Source organism: Plutella xylostella, chromosome 19 (assembly GCF_932276165.1).
Source record: "Plutella xylostella chromosome 19, ilPluXylo3.1, whole genome shotgun sequence".
Lineage (NCBI taxonomy): Eukaryota > Metazoa > Arthropoda > Insecta > Lepidoptera > Plutellidae > Plutella > Plutella xylostella.
This window is the reverse complement of record NC_063999.1, coordinates 2,229,547-2,251,757: the sequence shown is the minus strand read 5'-3', so window position 1 is coordinate 2,251,757 and position 22,211 is coordinate 2,229,547. Positions and strand designations below refer to the sequence as shown.

Here is a 22,211-nt window from a genome sequence, read left to right as displayed (position 1 = left end):
CCTATATTCTGATCATTTCTAAAGGCTGTTTATAATTAAATTTGTATATAATTATGAGCTATAGCTATTGTTAGTTGTTCAGTGAACGGCAACTGTAAATTAGAATTATTTTGGCCAACAAACGATGTCCACTGTAAAAAGCTGCAAAGATGTGGTTAATGTAGATTTTTAAAAATTTGCCGCTTTTTTTAGTGGACATGTTTTGGTGGCCAAGCTCTACTGTGTTGCTTGACTGATTACCATGCTGCATAATGTTTGAATTCGTGTTTGAACTTTTCTTGTATGATATCAGTATCATCTCTGCTTCTCTGCTTGAATAGAAAAAAAAAAACCTCAGTGAAAATGCGGACGCAAGTTCAAGGTGATTTTCAAAGGATACGATATGACGCGTGTGTTTGAAAAAGGAAATCTTGCTTGAAATGAGTCAGAGTAGGTACGTGAGTGCGTAAAAACTAGCACAATGATGAAGATTCTAAGTGTTATTTTTCTCTATGATCAGATTCTCGAACCTCCGTTAACGTTGCGTGTCGTCAACTATCACTGTAAAATTTAAAATACCTAGATTCGAACTCGAACGAAATTCTAACGTTAGCGATAGATTTCGTTCGAATCTACAGAGTGTTGCAAAATTGGTATACTAAGCCGAAGCCTACATGTGCAGCATGTTATATCTAAGCCCGAAACTGAAATCAGAATTTGGAAATTCGCGAAACACGTTATAATTAGCCACGTTAGAGCTCATTCACACGTAGACGAATCGTGATTTTTCACGATTCGTGTTTTTTCACGATTCGTTATTTTTTTTGACGGGAGCAATGCTTTTTATATACCCATGTTCACACGCTTCACGAATCGTGAAAAAAGACGTAGACGGATACGTCGGTCACTACGGTCATTAGAATGACGTGTTTTATACCGAATCGTCAAAGACGTATCCCGTGTGAATGCGCCCTTAGCCTGTGATAGCACTACCGCGCATATAGTGCCACAATCTTATCTGTTCCGGTGGCGACATCGCCGTGATCGAATCCAGTGATGCCATCGATAAAATTTTGCCTATTTCTGGTTTAAACGACAATGCATTTCTGCTATTACCTATTTTTATAATTAGGTACATTCATAAGTATAGATAAATCAAAATATAGGGTCGAAAGTACATGAAAGAGGATATAATATATCAGACGACATTTGTTGTACAAAAAATTTGTCCACGGCGAAAAAAAACAAATTTAGTTCCGATTATGTTCTGATGTACTTAAGACATTAAATCTAGATTTTACAATGATATAGGTAATATATGTGGGTCGTGGGAATAACGAGATAGATAGACTAAAAAAAAACTATTAAGTACTTAATTATTATTTATTTATTTATTTATTATTACTTTATTATTTTCATTTTCTAAAGTAACAAGAAACAAGAGCATAAAATTAAATGAAATTCAGACAATGTACAAAGGCTGATTGCCAAAAATCCATTTCTTCCAGCCAACCCTTGATACTCGTAGTGGAAGAAGAAGATGTCATTTATCATCATTATTTCGTCTAAAATCACTGCAGTTGCGAGAAATTCTTCTTGGTATACTGCCTAAGGTTCGCAGCTTCACTCATACCTGTAATCAAAGAAAAATAAAGATTATATACTTTCATCACGACCCATCCCGTCCCCACTGCTGGGGTACGGGTCTCTCGGTAAAATATTAATAAAATTACATGTGAGTATATGGGTAAAATTATTCGTCATATTTGGCAACACTAACCTGTAGCCGCTGCAACTCGTTCTTCCAATTTTTCAAACGGAATTAAAGGCGCCTGAATACGTTATTCTTCCTGCATTAAAGCCAATATATCTAGTATTACTTTTCTTGCATCACTTTTCAGCGCTTTTGGCATTATTACACCCAGAAAATCACAAAACAAATTAAATAACGTAGCGTCAGCCTCTTCGCAGAAATTGACAACTCAAATAACGCACAGAGTATGAAATGACGTTTGACAATGACGTCTCGTTAGTACTCATTTTGACCACCGGAACAGATAAGATTGTGGCACTATACGTGCGTAGACACGCAACATGCAGCGCGATGCCTGACAGTGTGATAACCACCTTTCCGCTTTAGATCGTTGGTGGGCCCATTACCTAGCATCAGAAAAATAGAAAGAATAAGTGTAATCCCCGAGTCCTCACTGTACAGTTCACTGTCCATTGTATTGGATATTTTCACAGAGCAATTTTTTATTGTCATAATGACTGTCAATGTCAAATGGATCGTCTCGTCTTCATGTTAATCTTTATGTCAAACAAAATTGAAATCAAAACAAACATTTTGTATCTTGAAAAAATCATGGAAAATCAATTTATTTTTTAACAGTAACAGTAAATAATACCTACTTTCATAATAATTGCTGCACTAATTGTGAGACTAAAATTATAAATGAAAAGCGACCGAGTCAGTGTACGCATATAGGTTACTTTTAACGATGGCTTCAAGAAAGCTTTGGGGCGAGTTTGAAGAAGAAAATAGAGACGAAACTATATTGCAAAATGTTAACTTCAACCCGATAATTGAACTGGGCATGCAGAACATCCCCGAGATTCCCATCACAGTCAAGTCGTCTCCAATAGAACTTCCACAACCGAACCTGATTACCCACACGATACAGCTGCACGCGTACTCCCGCCAACTGACGGCGATCCTCGAGCAGACGGAGAACGCCATCTTCGATGGCGCCCGCCTCGACCCCATGAGCATCCCCACCATGCCGCCGGAGCCAGTCGTCAAACTCGAACATGAGACAGTCCCACCTATTAACTTTGTTCCTAAAGATTTCTGTGACTTCTCTCTCGGCAAGGGCCCCGTGATCCTGCCGTTCACGCCCGAGAGCCACCAGCGCGCGCTGCGGCAGTGCGCCGCCATCGCCATCGGCCACGTGGGCCTCGCCACCGCCACCAACACCGCCCTGCAAGCCGTGGCCGACTCACTCGACTACTACATGACCAACATGTGCAACTTACTCAGAACTGTAGCCGACCGAGAGGCTTCTGGCCTATCATCTGGCTATCCAGATATTGTATCAAAAGTATTTGCTGAATTAAATGTTGGTGATCTACAAGCATTTTACCGGAACCGCATAGTACGGTATCATGCGCAAGTTAAAAGGAAATGTGAGGATTTGAGGGGTCAGTGTGAGAGCCTGGCTATTGGGGAGCTGGCTCCGCAGCTGAAGCTAGAGGAGGTACCGGAGCTGCACTTCCCGGCGGCGCTGGACGGGGCGTTCACCCCGTCGCTAGAGCCCGGCTTCCAGATGCTCCAGAGCCTCGAGCAAGAGCAGCTTGGGCTTGACCTGTTAGATTCCGTCAGCACTGACGATATCAAGGTGGAGGCGATGGAGTTCTCGCAGCCGGAAACCACTGCCAAAATACCCTCCCTGTCACCTATTGCTAAGAAAAAACGTAAATAAATTAAGTTCATACTATTATATAATTGTTTTACTTTTTCTTGTCTGTTTCCTAATATTATGTTGGCTTTTGTACTATATTCACATTTCATCTTTCTAAAACTAGTTTAAATAAAACCATGGTATAACATAGCACCAAATAATTTATTGAATTTTATACATTTATCTAATCATTCATTATCAGACAAATGGCCAAAATCTATTACAAATTATTAGTTAAAATGCTGATTGAACAATACCAACATCCATATTTACAAAGTATTCTGACAAAATAATGTTAAAAGAGCACACAAAGGTACTTAAAATATTCATGCACTGCACAAACAAAAGTATTTACTGAAATTTTAATTGAAAATTCTATGCTGCAGTTAAAAAACTTAAAAATTAATGACTAACAATTATCAAATTAACTTACAGATTACAATTAAACATGTAATGGAACCCCACACCTAGAAGTTCATAGCATAATATTATCATTAATAGGTGATAAAAGGCACTTAAATTGAATTATCATCACATCATATCACTTAGTTGCCTATAAATTTAATAAAATTTGATTAGAAGGTATGATATAAATGACTCTGAAGACAATAGGATTTAGTAACACTGGTAAATCTAATTCTGGTATTCTACTGTGATAGTTTAAAGATATGTAATTAGTGATTATTATTCAGATTGAGAGGTGTTCTATTATATTGGCCATTAAAAATCAATACTACATAATGAGATCTTACTGACGAATATACAAAATAGAGAATACATAATTTCTATAGCTCATATTACATTTTGTGCTTAGTGGTATACTAGAAACAACCCCTCTATTATAAAACATAGACTAGAAGTATGGGTAATAGTTGTTTGTCCTAACCAAAAACCAGAACCATGTTTAAGCTATGTTTTCTAATAAAGTGGATAGTTGTCTCCAATCTGATGTGACATTATGATGATATCTATTCTTTTCATCAATGTTTATTTTTTTTTATCTTATAAATTTGCCATTGAACCCGGTGAGAACTGTGGGAATTTTTGCTATGAACCCTTAGATTAACGATATACAAACAAGATGGTGTGTCACATACAAAGCAAAAAGCTGTCCACATTTTGTCAAACCATTTTATGTTCAACCAAATAACAACCATTGTACCAATGCATAGTCACAAAATCTTCTAACTGAAGTTATTCAAAATAAGAGCTTAGTAGTCGCAGCACGGTGTTATTTGTTGAGACATTTCTTTTGCACTGACATTCCATCTCAATCAGTCAATCACAACCCATTACGTCCCCACTGCTGGGGCACGGGTCTCCTTCCAATGAAGGAAGGGTTTAGGCCTAGTCCACCACGCTGGCCTAGTGTGGATTGGAGGACCGACACACCATCTAGTTTATATTAAAATATCGTTGTATGAACGCTAATAGTAGGTATAGTCTAGATTACAACTAAATCTCAGGAATGTGAGAGAACTGTACAGCACAACCTGTGGATTAGCACTTCTTCTCCGGTGGAGTGGTGATCTTTCTTCTGAACAACAGGATATGGGGTTCTGAAAACAATATAAAAAAAAAACAATTATTTTTAAGTTAAATAATTGTAGGTAATGTAAAAGATGCTGTTCAACAAAATATTTGTTTAGAAGAAATTCTTGATTTATAATAATAAAATTACATTTATTATATTCTATTCAGCTAAGATATTCTGAAAGTGAACACTTGTTAGCAATGCCAACCTATAACCTGCTAAACAGCAAGCTTGTTTCAATTACTTTTCAGTTTTATGTTATTTATTATGAATCTATGAATGTAGTAAAATTTGTAGACCTACTTTAAGACCTAGGCTACCATTACTACCTCTTATACCAGCTTACTTAAAATAATTCATGGTTTTTAGGACAATCAAAATGAGAAAATGTAATAGATATTTAATAAAGGTTAAGAGAACAACAGTATACTTGAAACTTGGAAGATTTTAATTGGATTGCTATTTCATGCTACTTCAATAATTTTCATATAGTGTGCTGTTGTTTTAATTAACAATATTATTTTATGTTTATCTATTACTAATAATAGTAGGTATAGTTCTAGTATTTGAATGCCATACCAGGTTGATGCGTCATGTAGTGAACCCAGCCCTGGCTCTGTTGCACTCCGATGCCTCGCCACTCCTGTTCAGACATCAGGTGGTTCTTGGGAACGAGCTTCACCATCTCTTTTGGCAGTACTACATGTCTGGAATTTATAAAGAAGTAACGATTTAGAACCTTCTAGAATCTGTAGCTAGAACTCAGAGCTATGGAGTTAACATAATAAGTTAGTGTTTATGTTTTTGTGCTATTAATAGTAAAGGTTATGTAGTAAATAACGTTAATTACCTATATTCATGCTCCTCATCGTAGTACTTTTCAGAATAATAGATTTCCCGAGACATGATGCGGCGAAATAGGTTGTTACCAGCTGGCCCGGCGTAAACTCAGTAAACAATAACTCTTCTAACTTTCCACAAACAAATTGAAACTCCTGCGACTGTGTCACTTACAAGGAATCAAATTAGCACTTTATTTTAAAGACGCTGATACACAATTATTTGTAATAAAATAATATTTGCTTTAGAACAAACAACAGCATGACATTCACGAAAACGTTGGTCAACGATTTCAAAATTCGAATCTGAACACAGAATATTATCAAAATCATAATAATCTGTGGCACTTCTTCAGTGTTGCTATACATTACCTTCTATTATTTAATACCTACACTTGTACAGTCAGTGAATCACTGGCCTAATCACTAGACATTTTTATTAAATTCAGACTCACCGTTTTTTGAAAAAATCTAGCGGGTGCCTACACACGACACGACCAACCAACCATCAGTGACCGACTTTTTGTAGGAATAAATTACAATAATAGTCATAGAGAAAAGAACACTTAGTCCAAGGCACACACACGTACTATTACGACTAGACTACCTACTTACAAAGTTCATCATCATCATCAGGTCCGGAGATCCCTTATCAGGGACATAGGGCTCCAAGTGTAGATTTCCACTCTGACCTACAAAGTTACTGATTACTATTACTACACTAGATTGTAATTAATTATTCATCAAGGTACGGAAAAGTGTCACGAATGTCACGATTTTCGTTTAGCCTTTATACAGGGAAAAGCTTGTGCCAATTTCTCCATTCTCGGTTAGAGCATAATCAGGCAGTAGTGGTCATTTTTGACACATCTGTCATGAATTTTATTATATGGAGATGACGTTTAATTTATAAATCAATCACTGTCGGTTAGATAACCGACAATGGAAAAATTGGCATTTTAAAGATTTCATTAAATTTGTCAATTTGCCATTACGCCACTTCTCGTACCTACTCGCTTGACTCGCTTCAGGTGGTAGTTGTTAGGTAGTTGTTTCAGGTACCTAAAACGGTCTTATTCATAAAAAAACCTTAAAGTAGGTTTACTGAGCTCAATAGCTACGGAACACTTTAAGCCTATTTGATGTTTCATAAAAATCTCTATTCATAATCGTTCCGTAAACCTTCAATAACTATAGTGATGCTAATAGATTTCACAGACCAAACATTTTGACATTTACCCTATTAAGTTGCCGGTCTGACGAAACCATAAACAAAAATAGCGAAAACTTTCATTCATTTATCAATCTCTATTATCTATGTTAGCCACGGCGCGGCACTTAAAAAAGTTTACGTTGGCTTAAAGGCGCAGTGGCCAAGCCAAAACCCACAAAAAAAATATTAAATTTTTACGTTACCATGGCAACTTATTTTCAGCAAATATTAACTCACAACAAATGTCAAATCGTCAATAAAGCAGAACAGCTGTTGACCGGCCGCCATGTTTTTGTACAATAGGAGGTTTACGGAAGGTGTATAGTAGGTTCCAGCCAACTTTAGCATATCAAGGTTTTACGAATCAGTTGGAGAGTTCTTTAGCGCTATTGATCGTTTATGAATAAAGTTTTTTTGACATTTGCTTATAGCAGGCCTATAGGTCTCCCGTAACTTTTTATGAATAAGACCGGTATTTATTTTATTGAAATAATCAAAATATTTATTCAATTACAAAGCTAGACATCAACTGCAAACATTTAGTTTTTCTTTCCCAACATCAGCCGAATCCTCTTTCTTCCCATGCCCGTGTGTTGCCATGTGCCGCTTGAGATGCGAGGCGCGGGCGAGCCGCAGCCCGCACGTGCAGCAGACGTGGGGCTTGTCGCCACTGTGGACGCGCTGGTGTTGCTTCAAGTCACTCTTCATTATGAAGGCTCGGTCGCAAGTCTCGCACTCGAACTTTTTTTCGCCAGTGTGGGACCTGTAAGCACCAACTTGTTGAAATAGATCTCCAAAGATGTCCAAGGAAAACGGCGGCAAATTTAAAAATCTACTTGTGGCCATATTGACTTGATACTTTTATGTCATATAAACCACGAGGGCTGACTTTATAGTAAAAAAAACATAAAAGTATCAAGTCTGTGTATAGTCAATGTGGCGACCTTGTGGCGACACAGGTAGATTTTTAAATTTTCTGCCATTTCTTTGGACATCTTTCGCTGGCCAAGCTCTAGCTGTTGCTTGTACTGTGTAACAAAAGTCGCCTTTCTGATATTAGGGAGCTCATGATGATCTCTCTTCGTAGAGAAACTAAGTTCACCCAAACTTGTTGTTGCCGCCTTGGATCTAGACTTGGCAATAATAAGTTCTAGGGTCCTAGACAATCTTTTCCCTGCGGTGCCAAACCCTTTTATAACTTTTGTGATTGTCACTGCAATTTTAAAAAAGTGTGCACTATTCTATTCCATGTATTTAACAACCTTGTATGATACTGAAGATGGCCTGGGGTCCTGAAGCTCCGGGGGCACAGGCTGCAGTGGTATGGGGTCTGACCAGAGTGCTTCCGTCTGTGGGTCACCAGACCGGCAGTATGGGCAAATGACTCACCACACACAGAACATGTTAGCGGCTTTTCACCCTGAAATATACAAAAAAATATGTATGTTAGCAATGGGCACAATTTATGGCTGTGAATTCAGCTTTAAGTATAGCTTTAGAACATTTATTGAAAAATAATTTGTATTTTTGTTATGTATCCAATAAAGCGTTTAATTAAATAAATAATTGTGCAGCTGAAGATACTTACAGTGTGCACTCTTATGTGTACTTTAAGGTTTTGTTGTAAAGAAAATGATTTGGAACAATGAGGACAAGAAAATGGCTTCTCTCCTGTGTGGGTCCTTAGATGTGTCTTCAAACGGAACCTAAAAAAAGAAAGTCTGCTTATTATTAAATTCTGAACATTATAAGTTAAGTAATAACTGTATGTAAAATTTCAGACACATACATAGAAGACATAACTCTACCACAGGTGGGACATTGTACTTTACGGGATTTGTGTTTAATTTTAAGACTATTGTTGGTCTTTTCTACATTCTCCATTTTTTGAATTCCATTTTGAGTATTTTGCCCATCTGCATCAGTGTTATTTTTGATAGGGGGCACAGTTATTTCCATGATAGGTGGCTCATAATCTGAGGGATTATTAGTATTGTCTTCTGATTTTATTGTTTGTGAGCATGTATCTTCATCATCGGCACCATGTAATAAATTCCTGAGTTTCAAGTCAGAGTCTTCGCAAACATCTATAAACTTGTGACAGGTTCTCAGGTTTTTCAAACAAATTGAACAAATACAGCTTGGCAAACCATCGTTTATGTGGATCTGAAAGGTGAAGTATTTTAAAATTCATAACGATAAAATACTATAGGTAATAGTACAGCGGTAATTAATGAAGACTCACTTGAACATTAGCAATAGCCATAATTTTTGTCGATATCGTATCAGAATTTAATTTTGCAAATATGCTCCTTAGTGATCCTGCTCGCAGGCAAACTCTACACAAATCTGAATTCATATTGTTAATGTTTCAAAGAATTCAATATGGGTAAAATCCTTTTTATTTAATTTATTGTAAATTTACTGGGTGTGGACCAAACTTTCGTTTTGTAAACAGAACCAAAAACAAAAAATAGTTTTGTATTTTGACATTTAATTAATGTTGCCAGCTTATAAATCATGTTGTAAGGCTGAATAACACGGATCAAGTGTCTGGGCAAGTGCGCCATTACGAACGCATCTAATGTTTATTCTGAGATTCACCCTATCTTCAACTTCAATGTTGTTGAACCTGTTGACCTTGATACTTGTTAACTTGTTATCAAATCAAAAAGTGAAAGGCCGCCGAAATAAGTTTAATTTCTTGTCGATTTCAGTGGATAGAGTTTACTAAATTTCTAGAAGAAATTTGCAATGTCAGGCATAAAACTTTATCACTTCGGCGTGAGTGGTCCTTCAAGAGGAGCACTTTTAGCCGCGAGAGCTCTCGGTGTACCGATAGAAGTAGAGCAAGTGGATCTATTCAAAAAGGAGCAACTAAAGGGCCGTATTTCTGAGATAAACCCACAGCATTGCGTGCCTACGTTGGACGATAACGGGTTTGTGCTGTGGGAGAGCCGCGCTATCGCCTGCTACTTGGCTGATAAATATGGGAAAGATGACCAGTTGTACCCTCGGGATCTCCAGAGGCGCGCGCTAGTCAACCAGCGGTTGTACTTCGATAGCTCTTCTTTATATGTTAAGATCAGAGCCATTTGTGTAAGTAGCATACCTACCGGTACAGGTACAGTAAGGTGCAGATAAACCTGACCCCCCTCAGAAGCATTGTTAGTATGAGAGGGGGTCAGGTTTCGTTGCACCTGACCGTACTATGTGGTAGTCAATTGTTATCAAATGATTCTCAATTCTTATATTTTTATTTCCAGTTCCCGATTCTATTTCTCGGTGTTAAAGAGATAGTGCCATCATTGAAAGACGACTTGAATGCCACTCTAGCATTCTTGGAACAGTTCCTTACTGGTAGCAAATGGGTGGCCGGGGATAACTACACTATTGCCGACACCTCCATCTATGCTTCCTTGTCTAGCATACTGGTAAGACCACAGAACTATATCAATGATAGTTCTGAAGACCATCATTATATTTATAGCATACAACTTAATAAATTTTAAATGTAATAATATCTATGTAGGTACAATCCATTCCTCACAATCTCAGATATTATAACAAATCATAGACCTTTTTAAGTAACTACTATGCAGTATTAAGGTATATACTTGATTTACTTAATGAGATTCTTGATGTTTCAGGCAGTTGGCTGGGATATTTCAAGTTTCCCCAATATCCAGCGGTGGGTGAAAGACTGTGCCATATTACCTGGCTTTGAAGAGAACCAAGAGGGTGCCAAACTCTTTGGAGAAGCCGTAAAGAAGAATCTTCAATGAAACTGATAATAATTATAAATAGTGCATAATATAATTTTATACTTATACAATAAACTTTGTAACTTATTTAACATATTACTGTATTTCACAATACACTATTGAATTTTTGTTATAAGCACCACACTTGCAGCTAGTCTTAAATAATGCAACCAGTTTCATTATTGTTTAAAAAATTGCTGCAAAGGGACTTAACAGGGTAGGATGTACAAAACAGTTGTGTTGTTGATAGAGCAATTATTTACAGTTTTGTTTAGAGGGATGCCCTTAGGAGGAATTCTTATCTATAAAACTTCATCACTAGTTGATGTTCATTTCTCACTTGTCTTTTGATCACAGTTTCTGACTGAAATCCATGCTTCAGCATAATGTCTGCCACTTCTTCTGGAATGTTCTCTTTTATCAGCAGAAGGTAGAACACACCCCCTTCTGCTAGTTGCTTTGGTATCATATTCAGTAGTTTATCTGTGACCTCTCTGCCCTTCACACCACCGGCCCAGCTGGCTGTAATGTCTGTGCCACCACATTCAGAACTTTCCGTCACCACATATGGTGGGTTAAAAATAATAATGTCAAACTTGTTATCCAGAAAACAGCTAGTCAAGTCCATGTTCACACATTCTAGGGCTACTTTGTTGTGGCTAGCTGTTGACTTTGACATTATACAAGCTTTGAAATTTATATCAGTGCTGAAGCAGATGGTTTGTGGGAGTGCCATCCCTAAGGCAGTGATGACTACCCCGCTCCCTGATCCCACTTCCAGACAGAATATTGGCTTCTTAGATGACAAATACTCAAGGTCTTTTTCCAAAGCGTCAATGAGTAGGAAGCTGTCCTCTGCTGGTTCATACACATGGTCAAAGTCTTTGCTGTCAATGTGGTTCTGATATGGAGTCTCCATGGTGTCAGTTGATGCTCCCCTGGTCAGACACTACCCCGCTTGTGCTCTGTTCTGGCTCTGGAGGGGTCTCAGGTAGCACAGCTTTTTGGACACCCTTGTCAGCACCAACCATCCGTCTTATCTCATTCAGTCTATCCTGAAATGTAACAAAAACAGGTAAAGTTAAGCATAATTTGTATTTATTTTTAAATGTATTACTAGTAAGTATGTACTGTTTGCTATTAATGAACAGTAGATAATGTTTAATCTCACCTGTGAAGCTTGCAGTACATTGAGGACAACAGTAACTTTGTGCTTGCAGGCTATCAGCTTTTTCACATAAGGGTCAAGGTCGGGGTGATTGTTCAACGCCTCCCGGACCTTTAGAAGCTCCTCGTTTAGGGATTCTATCTGTTGTTTTAATTCTAATTGCGATATTCTGTAAGCAAACATTACATTTAGGTTATCCAAAATATCTTTGCAAGTTAACCTAGAAAAATATTTATCTGAGTATAGGATACCTAGTAGCTCGAACTCTCTCGTCGAGTTGATCGACAGTGGGCTTGAGCAAGCCCAGTAGACCCTCAGCCAGGGTATCCCTGGTGGGGTTGTCCAACAAATTGCCAGTATTATCTTCCACCGATGTTGTTGTACTCGCAGTGTCGTCCATGGCGAACTGGCTATCAATTAACTGGCCATATTGAGATCAGATACCAAAAAAGCAGGAGTATCTTCCACTACTCTATTACTAAATACTGCGAGTATTTCTGGAGATAAAATTAATTTTAGCATGCACAACGAAGCAAAATTTACTTAAAACCAGAACTGTCATCTGTCATAGTGTAAATTGACACAAGTTAATCTGTGGTCAAAATAATGCACAGGCCAAAATCTTGAACGAGGAACTTCGGAAGAAAGGCGGAAATTATATTTTTACACCAATGTTATTTTTAACCTGAAAGGCTGAAAGATAGAGGAGGCCTGGGTCTCCTATTTACGCCGCAGGTCGCGTCCAGCGTCACGCCGTAGGCCGCGTCACGATGCTCACTATAGAAATGTACTGATGCGGTCTCCCTCACACGCCGACGTTTGGCGCGTAGATGTAGTGAGCATCGTGACGCGGCTTACTGCGTGACGCTGGACGCGATCTACGGCGTAAATAGGAGACCCGGGCCTAACTAAGGTGCAGGGGTACGTTTTCTGGATAGAAGTAAATAATCTATTTAGTTAAGTTAGCTGAGTCGGGTGCCTTTTCCCGCGTCAGAGATGCTTGTTTCAATCCTGAGAAAGGAGGTAAGGCCTGGGTCTCCTATTTTATGCTATATGCGGCGCCGACTTTGGCGTAAACGTTTCGATCAACGTCCTACGGCCTACCTACGGCGTCTACGCGCCAACGTCGGCGTGTGAGGGAGACCGCATCAGTACATTTCTATAGTGAGCATCGTGACGCGGCCTACGGCGTGACGCTGGACTCGACCTACGGCGTAAATAGGAGACCTAGGCCTAGTAAATGAGAGGCCAATAAGTTGTAAATTGTAATCTTTATTGCACAGAGTTTCCATTTATAAATAAGGCCCAGTTTTTTGATCCGTGGTCAACTTTAACCATTGGTCAAATCACGCGTCAAGCATGACATCTGCATACGAATTTCGTTGGTTTTTAACTAAGGCCCGGGTCTCCTATTTACGACGTATGTCGCGCCCAGCGTCACTCCGTAGGCCGCGTCACGATGCTCACTAGGTCTACGCGCCAACGTCGGCGTGTGAGGGAGACCGCATCAGTACATTTCTATAGTGAGCATCGTGACGCGGCCTACGTCGTGACGCTGGACGCGACCTGCGGCGTAAATAGGAGACTCGGGCCTAATGGTAGCCATTTTTGACCAATGGTTGAGTTAACTAGGGATCAAAAAACTGGCCGTAAGTCTATCTGCAAGATGACTAATAGGCATGAGAAATAACTCTTCAAACAATACTACTACTATTATCTACTTATTACATACCGGCTATGAACTATCTATGATAGATTATTTCTACAATGTTGCTTACCTATTTACCTACTACCTACATTACCATATAGGAGAGCTAGAAATGACAAAAAAATGATTTGTCTATGGTAGTAATGGTGACTATAAGTACCTACCGAACCTAATAAAACTTGTTTCATTTTATTACACCAAAATCTATAAAAGTTAAATTCTTATGATTTGAGCAATGCTGTACCTGTATCAGTCATTGATTTATTATTACCATATTATCTATATATATTATTATAAGTATAAGTATACTCAGTGCATTTGAGCTACAATAGGTACAATACGAATCTAAACGTACAGTCTGCAATAGAGATAAGTATGTAGTACCTACCTACTTTAGTACTAACTACATAAATAAGCTTAAATTAACTTGTTAGGCATCCAACCAAATAACCAGCCCATCCACAAGGAATCCTCTAGCATAATTGCAACACGCATTCAAAATAGATGAGAGTGGATTCGGAGCGTGCTCTTGCCGCAATCGACCAATCGCTCCAGGCTTAGTGCGGACCAATGGCGTATCCTGATTTTGACACATCCCATCCGCGCCTCACCAAGCACCATTTATTCCCCCATTCTTCACAAAGTATCCATGAGCATCCTCATCTGGTCCTTAACATGCGTCTCCATGTGTGCGAAGTCTCTCAGTGCGTCTTCTATCAGCTGCACCAGTAAAGCCGGCCACTCCAGCTCCAGTGCCCGCAGACGCTGCGCCGCGCCGCATGCCAACTCGATGGCATGGGTGAGCTGGGAGCGCCCGCGCACGCGCCAACTCATGTCCTCCTGGTTATGGATGTACAAGGTGCAGGTTAGGTATAGATTCTACAAATGAATTAAGTAGTGTTAGCCCTGCTTTGTTGAGGGATAACAGCTGAGCCGTTAGCCGTAGCCGTCAAATTTGCTGTTCCTTGATGATTTTAGGTACCAGCAGCTCACATCCAGGGATAATGATAGGGTAATAGTAAGCTGCCGCCGTTCTCTGTAGCATTAGCGTGGCTAACAAACTGAGGGTTCGTCGAAGGACCTTCTCTTCTCACCAACTCGTCCAAGGCAACACGAGATTTTTTAGTGACAAAGAGCACCAACTCACCTGCGAAACATGCCCCTTCTTGTACTGCAAGGCTTCCTTAGCTATGACATCTCTCAAGGCTGGATCAGCCGCCCGCAGCCAGTCCTTAGCGCTAGTGGCGCCGCCGCCGCTGCGCCCGAGCCTCGTCAGCAGCGGCTGGAGTGGGGCGTCGGGGATGGCGCGGAGCACCATGTCACTGAGACCGCTGTATGTCTCGTTGGCTGACCTGATCTCTTCGTCGGTTACCTGGGGGTTTTTGGTGCGTTTTAGAGGTATGCATACTGCCGTTGATAAACGACGACGTATGTCGAAGGTAGGTTCTGGTGCTTACTGGTCGGAAGGGGCATGAACTGAGCCTGCTTAAGTGACCTATTAACTGTAGCTACCTTCATACTTAGTTAGTCTGGTCGAATACAATGTCGTATTACTTATATCTGGGCGTCTAGCGGGTTAATGTTACTTGGAATAATTTAATTGCCACTTACCGGTTCATCATTGATCTCTTTCAGGCCCCAGTGAGCGAGCCTGTACACGGCGTACTCTCTCCATATCTTCCCGTGTATCGGGTTGCCCTCCGGCATAATGGACAGACCCGTAAGGCCACGGAGTTCTGACAGTGCATGCAGTTGACCCAACCACTGCAGACCGGTAGCGCGCACCGAAATGTGCGTGACGTTCGGGAATCTGGAACGAAAACAAGATTTATAAGGGTCCAGGGGATATAATATACTTACCTACCCACTAGGTAAGTACCAGCAATGTATAGACTTACTTGTTCTTGAGTTCGGGTAGCGATTGAGCGACAGCGTTGAAGTGGACATAGTGGAACGCTGCTTTAGTGACAGTTCGCGCCTTCTCCCACTCCCACTCGCGAGCGAAACGACGGACGGCTCCAGCCCCCCAGGCGCTTACCACTCCGTCGCATACCTCCACCAAGTAGTCTACACCTGTAACATTTAGGTAAGTTGTACACTTTTTACTCACATATAATTCTAGGCCTTCTATTAATTAGGTATTATTTATGAGTGAAGGCAAAATAAACCTTACCCTGTTCTCTATCCTTAGAAACCGGCACAGGTTTTGGCACAGGTTCTGAAGATTTCAAGTTGGCGAGACTTTTTCCTGACTTGACTCGAGCTGTAGACGCTCGGCTGACCGATGCTGACCTCTCGTGTCTACGAGATATTGTGGCACTTCTAATATTTCTGTTGCTTGTTCGACTATTGAGGGAACCCTCCCTTCTCAGTATTTTACTGTTCTGGTCACTTCCAGACGTTGAAGAATTCGCCACTGATCCTACATTGGTGCTGCTGGATATGTTACTAGCATTTTCACTGGTGTCGAAGTTTTTAGTTTTGGATCTACGGCTCTCAGGATCACACACCGATTTGGATCGCATGGAGCCGAAATTGGTCCGTTTTCTCAGGGTTGTAGGGACTCGTCGAAGTTGTCGCTTGGTTCCGTCATCTTCACTGTCACTGGATGTAGTTGGCAATGAGCTAAAGGAAGAATCGACTATTGGCTCCACGCTTGAGATACTTTCCCATCTTTTGAGAACTGGTTCACTACCATCAGATAGCTTGACGTTTTCTAGCGATGAAATTATAGGTATCAATATTGGAGGGAGTTTTAATTCACTACTTGTAGAAGTTGATGCGTCAGTATCTTGAGACGCGCTGCGTTCTGAAAAGTTGACACGTCTTTCTGAAGGTTTCTTCGCCGTGTTGCTTCTTTGCAGTTTCCGCATTGGTGACTTTGTGATTGGTTCGGAATAAGAAGTCTTTGCATCACTATTATTATTTCTTCCATCAGAATCTTCCGTTATATCGCCATGTTGTAATGAAATCACAACGTCAGGTAGAGCAGCTAGCTCTAAGTTTTGTGAATTTCCTGTTGCCCCGATAGTTGCAGCTGCTTCGATCGCGAAATCCTTGTCTAGGTCAACGTTCTTGGTTTCACTGGCGGGGGCGGCAAAGCATTTGTTCTCTGACCTCAGGAGTTCCCAGTTAGTGCGTGCGTTGTGGATGATCTGGTCGCGCCGGGCGGCCTGCTGGGCCGTACCTCCGAGGGCACAGTATGCCGCATGTGCTGCCTCCTTGTTCGCTCGCCAGGCCATAGCAGCTCGACGAACCTATCAGCAAGTATCATGTTGGAATTATAAGATTTAACTAATAGGTTGTGAACAGGGTGGAATGCAAAGCAATGCAAATCATTAAATAAGTAAAAAGTAGCTAACTAAGAATAGTTCAAAGACGATACGCACTTGTTCCGTGACATGCATGTTGGTCAAGGTCAGCAGGTTGGGCAGGTATGACACAAGGAATGGCGTGCAGTCGCCCCCCAGCGCCACCGGATTCCCGTCTAGCGACACTTCGATCAGACTTGTCGCTTCCGCCAGACTCGACATGTCCTCTACACTGAAAGATAAAGAGAAGTGCTCTTTACAAATATAGCGATTTCAGTTACCGAATTTGTTTAAAAAACATGTGAAGATTGTGTTTTACTGAAGATGAAGTCTTTAAAAAAGTTACTTGATGAGATCATTCACTCTGCTGAAATTACCTTTGCAAATCATTGTTTCCTAGATACAGCTTCTGCAACTTAGGTGTATGTTGAAACCCCAGCAACTTCCGCATACGATTCCTCTTGAGGTTGAGCTCCCTCAAGGATATAAGACCTTGTAGATCAGAGGGCCCTATCGATTTGATTTGATTCCCAGCCAAGTTAAGTACTTTTAAATCGGCCAAGTTGGATAAATTTCCAACTTTTGTTATCCTGTTGCCATGGAGATCCAGTACTTCTAGCTTTATCAAGTTGGTGAGACCTTCTATCCTCCTGATTCTGGAACAACGAATGAAATCTCTTATGATTATGACTGAAGATTTTACTAATATTTGTTGGATCTACATACCGTATTACATAATCAAAGTAGGTACTGACCTATTTTTTCCCATAAGAAGAACCCTCAGACTGAACAGTCTTTCCAGGGATGTGATTTTATCAATTTGATTGTCATATACGTCGAGGAACACCAGTTTCCCCAAGTCTAGTGGGGCCAGCCCTGTCAGACTGTTGATCAGATTATGCTGAAGGGACAACAGCCTTAATCCTGGTTCCCCTACAATGTGCGGTATTGATGACAAGCCTCTCCTGAAATTTACGTGGAAATTGTTTATTGGCAGGTAAGTATAAATAAGACCAAATTATGTTATATCTAAGTAGGCGAAATCTTCCACCTTCCATTTTGCAGTATCGCTCTTACTTCTTACAAATCGATGATTTATGATGAAATAACTTAATATCTATAGCAAGTAACTACAGTTACAGATTTGTTAGTTTTATTACTTCTGGTGCAATCATAAAATATTATTATAGAATTCAATAATTAACTGGTTACCTGTCCAAGCTGATTCGGTCTGGTAAACGATCTTTCTCCTGAGGAGTCCGTGCCAGTTGTACTTTTCCTTCTCCTACAGCTTCTAAGTTCACACTTTCCTCTCCTTTACCATCTTCTTTGTTAGCAAATTCAGTTCTGTTGATAAGCACCATAGTGATAACTTGAATTTATTGCCAAGATTTATAGTGTTTATCTACTTAGTTACAATAATTTAGAAAACAAAATCAATTTTCAGTTCAGTTTAGCGCCACTATTACAGTCAAAGCAGGCCCCTCCATGTTCATTGACGACGCAGGTCTTATTCATAAAAGTTTGTATTAAGTATATAGTATTTTAACTTTGGGTACAGAATAATAGGTGTAGGATAGGCCATGTACCTACCTAGTAGTTAGCTTCACTGGTTTTTCAATGATTAGTGAAACCACAACCAAATCTCCAGAAATTTATCCTTATCTACCAACATCCTTTGTCCAAATCGTCCATAGGACATCTCGGAATCGAGATTAGTACCAATCATCACATCATCTAGGTAGCTACACTTACCCCAATAGAGTTGTATGTGAGCGGTGAGCCAGCGCCCTAGGGTCGGCCAAAGCTGGTCTGATCTGCAGGAACAAGCGTCCGTCGCCGCCGCCACCAGGGTCCGTGCGGGGACCGCCGGGGTCCACCCGCGGACCGGCCAGGTCCACCCGTGGACCGACTAGGTCCCCCCGTGGACCGACTAGGTCCCCCCGTGGACCACCCGCATCGAGGGACTGCGCTGAGCGGCCTCTAGTTCGGAATGCCAGCTTCCTTACCTAAGTCGATTCCAAATTGAACGTATGTAAGTGTATGTTTTGTATGAGTGTCTATTATATGTACCTACGTACCTATATTTACTAATTCCTACTCTACTTGGTAGGCGGAGAAACTTGAATTTTACGAGGTAGGTACAGTAGGTATACAACAAAAGTTGATTGACTACTAATCAAACTAATCATCGCATCGTTATCATAAATTTACAAAACTACCTAATGAAGCTAACCTAAAGGTAGGCACTCTACTAATTTACGTTGTCTTTGCGACTTATGACGATGGTGATTTGTATGTGACAGTTTTACTTACATTTCCCCGATTATACATAGTAGTTTTCCTTCTACTTTTCCGAAACAACGAATATAATGGGTAGGTAATAATTTGGCACCTAAAAGTATTTTTTGAGCAGTAAATATAAAACTAAATTCGTGAACAGGCAGTTTTGGTCCAGTTTATGTGAGCAAATACGACCGTTGCTTAGGAACGATTACTTCAATAAAATCGTTCCGATCAACGCACCCTTTACCTAGAATTCACTATGACAATGCTCTATACAAGAACCTTCTTTGTATCAGGTAAAATGTATCAGTGACCTTCCATGAAATACAGTGTCTCATAACTCTCATAGCTAGATTCTGGCCTTAACTATTAAACTTCACAGTGAAACGCTGCCTTTTTTCGCGATTTCCGAGTTGGTCCTAATGAAAGTGGCACAATCCCATAGGTACCTATATGTACCTATTAATTATTCACTTGCCAACGGAACAGTCACTCATAAAATGCCACTCTGTATATTTTATGTACCTACAAGTAAACTAATAATAAGCGAAACTGGCTTCTAAAACTAGGAGGTAATTTATTTATTTATTTATATAAGGCACATCAACAGTAAGTACATGTTATAATACATTTACAAAAAAAAGGTTAGAGAGGTAGGTTATCTATAACATGTACCAATTAAAGATATGATCAATACTAAGGTAGTTTTATTCAAGTAACAAAATATATGTACTTAAGTAGTTAGGTAAGTACTAACAAAGTTGTTACAACTTTACGATGTCGTAACATTTTTAATGCTACGACACCGTTAGTAAAGTCCTTACCTAGGTACCGTAGTGGTATACTAAAATTTCGAACTTAGCTGACATTTTTAAAACAAAGTGTAAAATGCGCATGTTTATTATTGAATTTATAATTTTGACTACGTTCAGCATAACTAAGGTATGTAGGTAAGTTAAGAGACTAACTTTTATTCCCTCAGGCTCATAATGTTGAAATATCAGAATGTTGAATTCACAAAAAGTAGGAATTCCATAATGTTGGATTCCAACACAACACTTGCCTACCTTACTTACTTACTTACTCCGCTGGCTCAGCGACCCGAAGTGGATCTTGGCCTCAGACACAAGAAGTCGCCACTGGTCTCTATCCTGCGCAGTCTCTCTCCAGTCGCCTGCCTGTAGTTGGCGCAGGTCCTTGCCGACTTCATCGCTCCAGCGATATTTGGGACGGCCAACTGGCCTACGACCGCTTGGTACTCCAAGGTAGGCCCTCTTGGCAGCGCGATCCTCCCCCATCCTTTGCAGATGACCAAGCCAACGGAGTCGCTGGGATTTAATTTGACCAATGATGTTTGGATCGGAAATCAGGTCTTCGATTTCCTGGTTCTTCCGTACTCTCCAGCTACCATCTTCCCTCCTAGTTGGTCCGAGCATTTTCCTCATCACCTTTCTTTCCGCAACCAGAAGTTTATTCTCTTCCTTGAGCGTGAGTGTCCAAGCCTCAGAGCCATACATCAAGATCGGCCGGATAACGGTTTTACAAATTCGGATCTTGGTTTTCCTGCTGAGAAGCTTTGACATTAGCACTTTATGAAGAGCAGCGCTGCATCGGAGGGCGTTTTGTACTCGGATGTCGATCTCCTGCTCCCTTGTGTTTGTGTCAGTGATCGTACAACCTAAGTATTTGAATTTGGCCACTCCCTTATAGGCTGTCTCTCCCACTTGCAGGTTTTTTCGTACCTCATGGTTGCCTCGGTGTCGTGTCATGTGGAGGTATTCGGTCTTTTCTGTGCTGATTCTCATCCCGACCCTGTGAGCTTCCTCTTCGAGTATTTTGGTAGCTTCTTGGACCTCGCGTTCACTCTCCCCCAACAGAGCTAAGACGTCGGGGTACCCGATCACCTTGTGCTGTCCATCCAGTTGTACTCCGCCATCATGTGTTAACACTTTTAGGATGACATACTCCAACACCAGATTGAACAGCGTGGGTGACAGGGCGTCTCCCTGCTTGAGCCCGGTTACCACGGAAAAAGCGTCATCAGTCAGGTCACCGTCCACCTTTACGCGCATCCTACTACCTACCTACTTACCTACCTACATGTTTAATATTATTTTGTTAAATTTTCGGTAATAATGATCTCTGATAGTGATGCTGATAGTTAAGAAATACCCAGATAGGATATAGTCGCACATCGTACATCCTTAGTACAAAATTATAAAGAATTTTTACCTTATAAATAAAGAAATATTGTTATTCTTATTATGTAGGAATGTAGAATTCTTCATTGAATTCGAAGCTACCCATTTTTATGCCTTGTCAAACGAACAAACCACCCATTCAGTCGACATTGGGAGTAGGTATGACAAAGTACAAAGCGTGTGGCTACTAATAAAACTTACCACACATCTTTGTAAATTCAATAATACTTATACCATTTCAGCTCAGCTCATGTGACCACCGAGACGTAGGCCTGGTAGTGCTACCACCGATGGTCATTGGATACGATGATTTATACGATGACAATGAAATCTCGGAACACGGAAATACAACTCCAACTAAACCGAATGGTGCTAGACAGTCAAAAGCCGGTTACAAAGATAAAATTGACGAAAATGATATAATTAAAGAAAGCGATAAAATCGACAATATAAACGAAAGTTTGGTTGGTGATCCGAAAATAGACGCTCAAAATATAATTAGATTGCTAACAGAATTCTTAGCCAAATATTCTTCAGGCAAGGACTCAAGTAATAGACGTTCTTATCCATCCAAACCTATTCATCCTAGAGCTAATAATGTTAATAGTACCGCAACAAAGCGTAGTTTTAATGTTCAATTTTAAACTAAATCTAAAATATATCTATATGTAAACACCCCCTGTTTATAAATATTTTATTTACCCACATAAACATAAGTAATCGGTTATAATGTGGTTATAATAGTAT

At 40.1% G+C, this 22,211-nt stretch overlaps 7 protein-coding genes across 9 annotated transcripts; 2 read left to right on the top strand and 5 right to left on the bottom strand.

The window, feature by feature from the left end:
- The first annotated feature begins 2,284 nt into the window (after positions 1 to 2,284).
- On the top strand, positions 2,285 to 3,474 carry LOC125489987. Its single transcript, XM_048627878.1, has one exon. It carries the CDS (start codon positions 2,481 to 2,483, stop codon positions 3,459 to 3,461), a length of 981 nt encoding a protein of 326 aa, XP_048483835.1. The 5' UTR covers positions 2,285 to 2,480; the 3' UTR covers positions 3,462 to 3,474.
- Positions 3,475 to 3,583: 109 nt separating this feature from the next.
- LOC105392284 (cyclin-dependent kinases regulatory subunit) lies at positions 3,584 to 6,115 on the bottom strand. The gene is made up of 3 exons (XM_011563887.3): positions 5,825 to 6,115; positions 5,554 to 5,681; positions 3,584 to 4,999 (listed from the first exon to the last, which is right to left on the bottom strand). The coding sequence occupies exons 1-3, from the start codon at positions 5,878 to 5,880 to the stop codon at positions 4,941 to 4,943; spliced, it is 243 nt and encodes an 80-aa protein (XP_011562189.1). The 5' UTR covers positions 5,881 to 6,115; the 3' UTR covers positions 3,584 to 4,940.
- A 1,388-nt stretch (positions 6,116 to 7,503) lies between these two features.
- LOC105387815 (zinc finger protein 664) lies at positions 7,504 to 9,473 on the bottom strand. 3 transcript variants are annotated; one of them, XM_048628048.1, is made up of 5 exons: positions 9,272 to 9,473; positions 8,816 to 9,192; positions 8,615 to 8,747; positions 8,289 to 8,446; positions 7,504 to 7,789 (listed from the first exon to the last, which is right to left on the bottom strand). In XM_048628048.1, the coding sequence occupies exons 1-5, from the start codon at positions 9,383 to 9,385 to the stop codon at positions 7,552 to 7,554; spliced, it is 1,020 nt and encodes a 339-aa protein (XP_048484005.1). In that variant the 5' UTR covers positions 9,386 to 9,473; the 3' UTR covers positions 7,504 to 7,551. The 3 variants fall into 3 exon arrangements, with proteins under 3 accessions (XP_048484005.1, XP_011556899.3, XP_037962239.2); XM_011558597.3 differs by having other exon boundaries at positions 8,615 to 8,732; XM_038106311.2 differs by having other exon boundaries at positions 8,816 to 9,166.
- A 307-nt stretch (positions 9,474 to 9,780) lies between these two features.
- Positions 9,781 to 10,811, top strand: LOC105387805 (glutathione S-transferase 1). The gene is given in 3 exon segments (NM_001305482.1): positions 9,781 to 10,125; positions 10,293 to 10,460; positions 10,677 to 10,811. Coding segments are annotated over 3 exon segments (648 nt in total).
- A 9-nt stretch (positions 10,812 to 10,820) lies between these two features.
- Positions 10,821 to 11,709, bottom strand: LOC105387804 (methyltransferase N6AMT1). The gene is made up of 2 exons (XM_011558587.3): positions 11,076 to 11,709; positions 10,821 to 11,027 (listed from the first exon to the last, which is right to left on the bottom strand). The coding sequence occupies exon 1, from the start codon at positions 11,707 to 11,709 to the stop codon at positions 11,089 to 11,091; it is 621 nt and encodes a 206-aa protein (XP_011556889.3). The 3' UTR covers positions 10,821 to 11,027; positions 11,076 to 11,088.
- Positions 11,705 to 12,529, bottom strand: LOC105392282 (SNAPIN protein homolog). Its single transcript, XM_011563884.3, has 3 exons — positions 12,210 to 12,529; positions 11,962 to 12,127; positions 11,705 to 11,845 (listed from the first exon to the last, which is right to left on the bottom strand). Exons 1-3 carry the CDS (start codon positions 12,356 to 12,358, stop codon positions 11,714 to 11,716), a joined length of 447 nt encoding a protein of 148 aa, XP_011562186.1. The 5' UTR covers positions 12,359 to 12,529; the 3' UTR covers positions 11,705 to 11,713.
- Positions 12,530 to 13,558: 1,029 nt separating this feature from the next.
- Positions 13,559 to 21,335, bottom strand: LOC105387816 (leucine-rich repeat-containing protein 49). The gene is made up of 11 exons (XM_048627904.1): positions 21,006 to 21,335; positions 18,733 to 18,986; positions 18,190 to 18,324; positions 17,733 to 17,942; positions 17,355 to 17,633; positions 17,056 to 17,209; positions 15,840 to 16,923; positions 15,565 to 15,739; positions 15,278 to 15,476; positions 14,814 to 15,038; positions 13,559 to 14,506 (listed from the first exon to the last, which is right to left on the bottom strand). Exons 1-11 carry the CDS (start codon positions 21,333 to 21,335, stop codon positions 14,303 to 14,305), a joined length of 3,249 nt encoding a protein of 1,082 aa, XP_048483861.1. The 3' UTR covers positions 13,559 to 14,302.
- Positions 21,336 to 22,211: the final 876 nt, after the last annotated feature.

Coding starts and splice junctions, on each gene's coding strand:
- LOC105392284 (XM_011563887.3), bottom strand. CDS start 5,880: ATGTCTCGGGAAATCTATTATTCTGAAAAGTACTACGATGAGGAGCAT. Junction 5,682..5,824: donor GATGAGGAGCATGAATATAG/GTAATTAACGTT, acceptor TATAAATTCCAG/ACATGTAGTACTGCCAAAAG. Junction 5,000..5,553: donor CTACATGACGCATCAACCTG/GTATGGCATTCA, acceptor TATTGTTTTCAG/AACCCCATATCCTGTTGTTC.
- LOC105387804 (XM_011558587.3), bottom strand. CDS start 11,709: ATGGAGACTCCATATCAGAACCACATTGACAGCAAAGACTTTGACCAT.
- LOC105392282 (XM_011563884.3), bottom strand. CDS start 12,358: ATGGACGACACTGCGAGTACAACAACATCGGTGGAAGATAATACTGGC. Junction 12,128..12,209: donor GAGAGAGTTCGAGCTACTAG/GTATCCTATACT, acceptor GTTTGCTTACAG/AATATCGCAATTAGAATTAA. Junction 11,846..11,961: donor ATGTACTGCAAGCTTCACAG/GTGAGATTAAAC, acceptor GTTACATTTCAG/GATAGACTGAATGAGATAAG.
- LOC105387816 (XM_048627904.1), bottom strand. CDS start 21,335: ATGCGCGTAAAGGTGGACGGTGACCTGACTGATGACGCTTTTTCCGTG. Junction 16,924..17,055: donor ACATGCATGTCACGGAACAA/GTGCGTATCGTC, acceptor ACTTGCTGATAG/GTTCGTCGAGCTGCTATGGC. Junction 15,039..15,277: donor AAGAGATCAATGATGAACCG/GTAAGTGGCAAT, acceptor AAAAACCCCCAG/GTAACCGACGAAGAGATCAG.
- LOC105387815 (XM_048628048.1), bottom strand. CDS start 9,385: ATGAATTCAGATTTGTGTAGAGTTTGCCTGCGAGCAGGATCACTAAGG. Junction 8,447..8,614: donor TACACATAAGAGTGCACACT/GTAAGTATCTTC, acceptor TGTATATTTCAG/GGTGAAAAGCCGCTAACATG. Junction 7,790..8,288: donor CATCTTCAGTATCATACAAG/GTTGTTAAATAC, acceptor TGGTGCTTACAG/GTCCCACACTGGCGAAAAAA.
- LOC125489987 (XM_048627878.1), top strand. CDS start 2,481: ATGGCTTCAAGAAAGCTTTGGGGCGAGTTTGAAGAAGAAAATAGAGAC.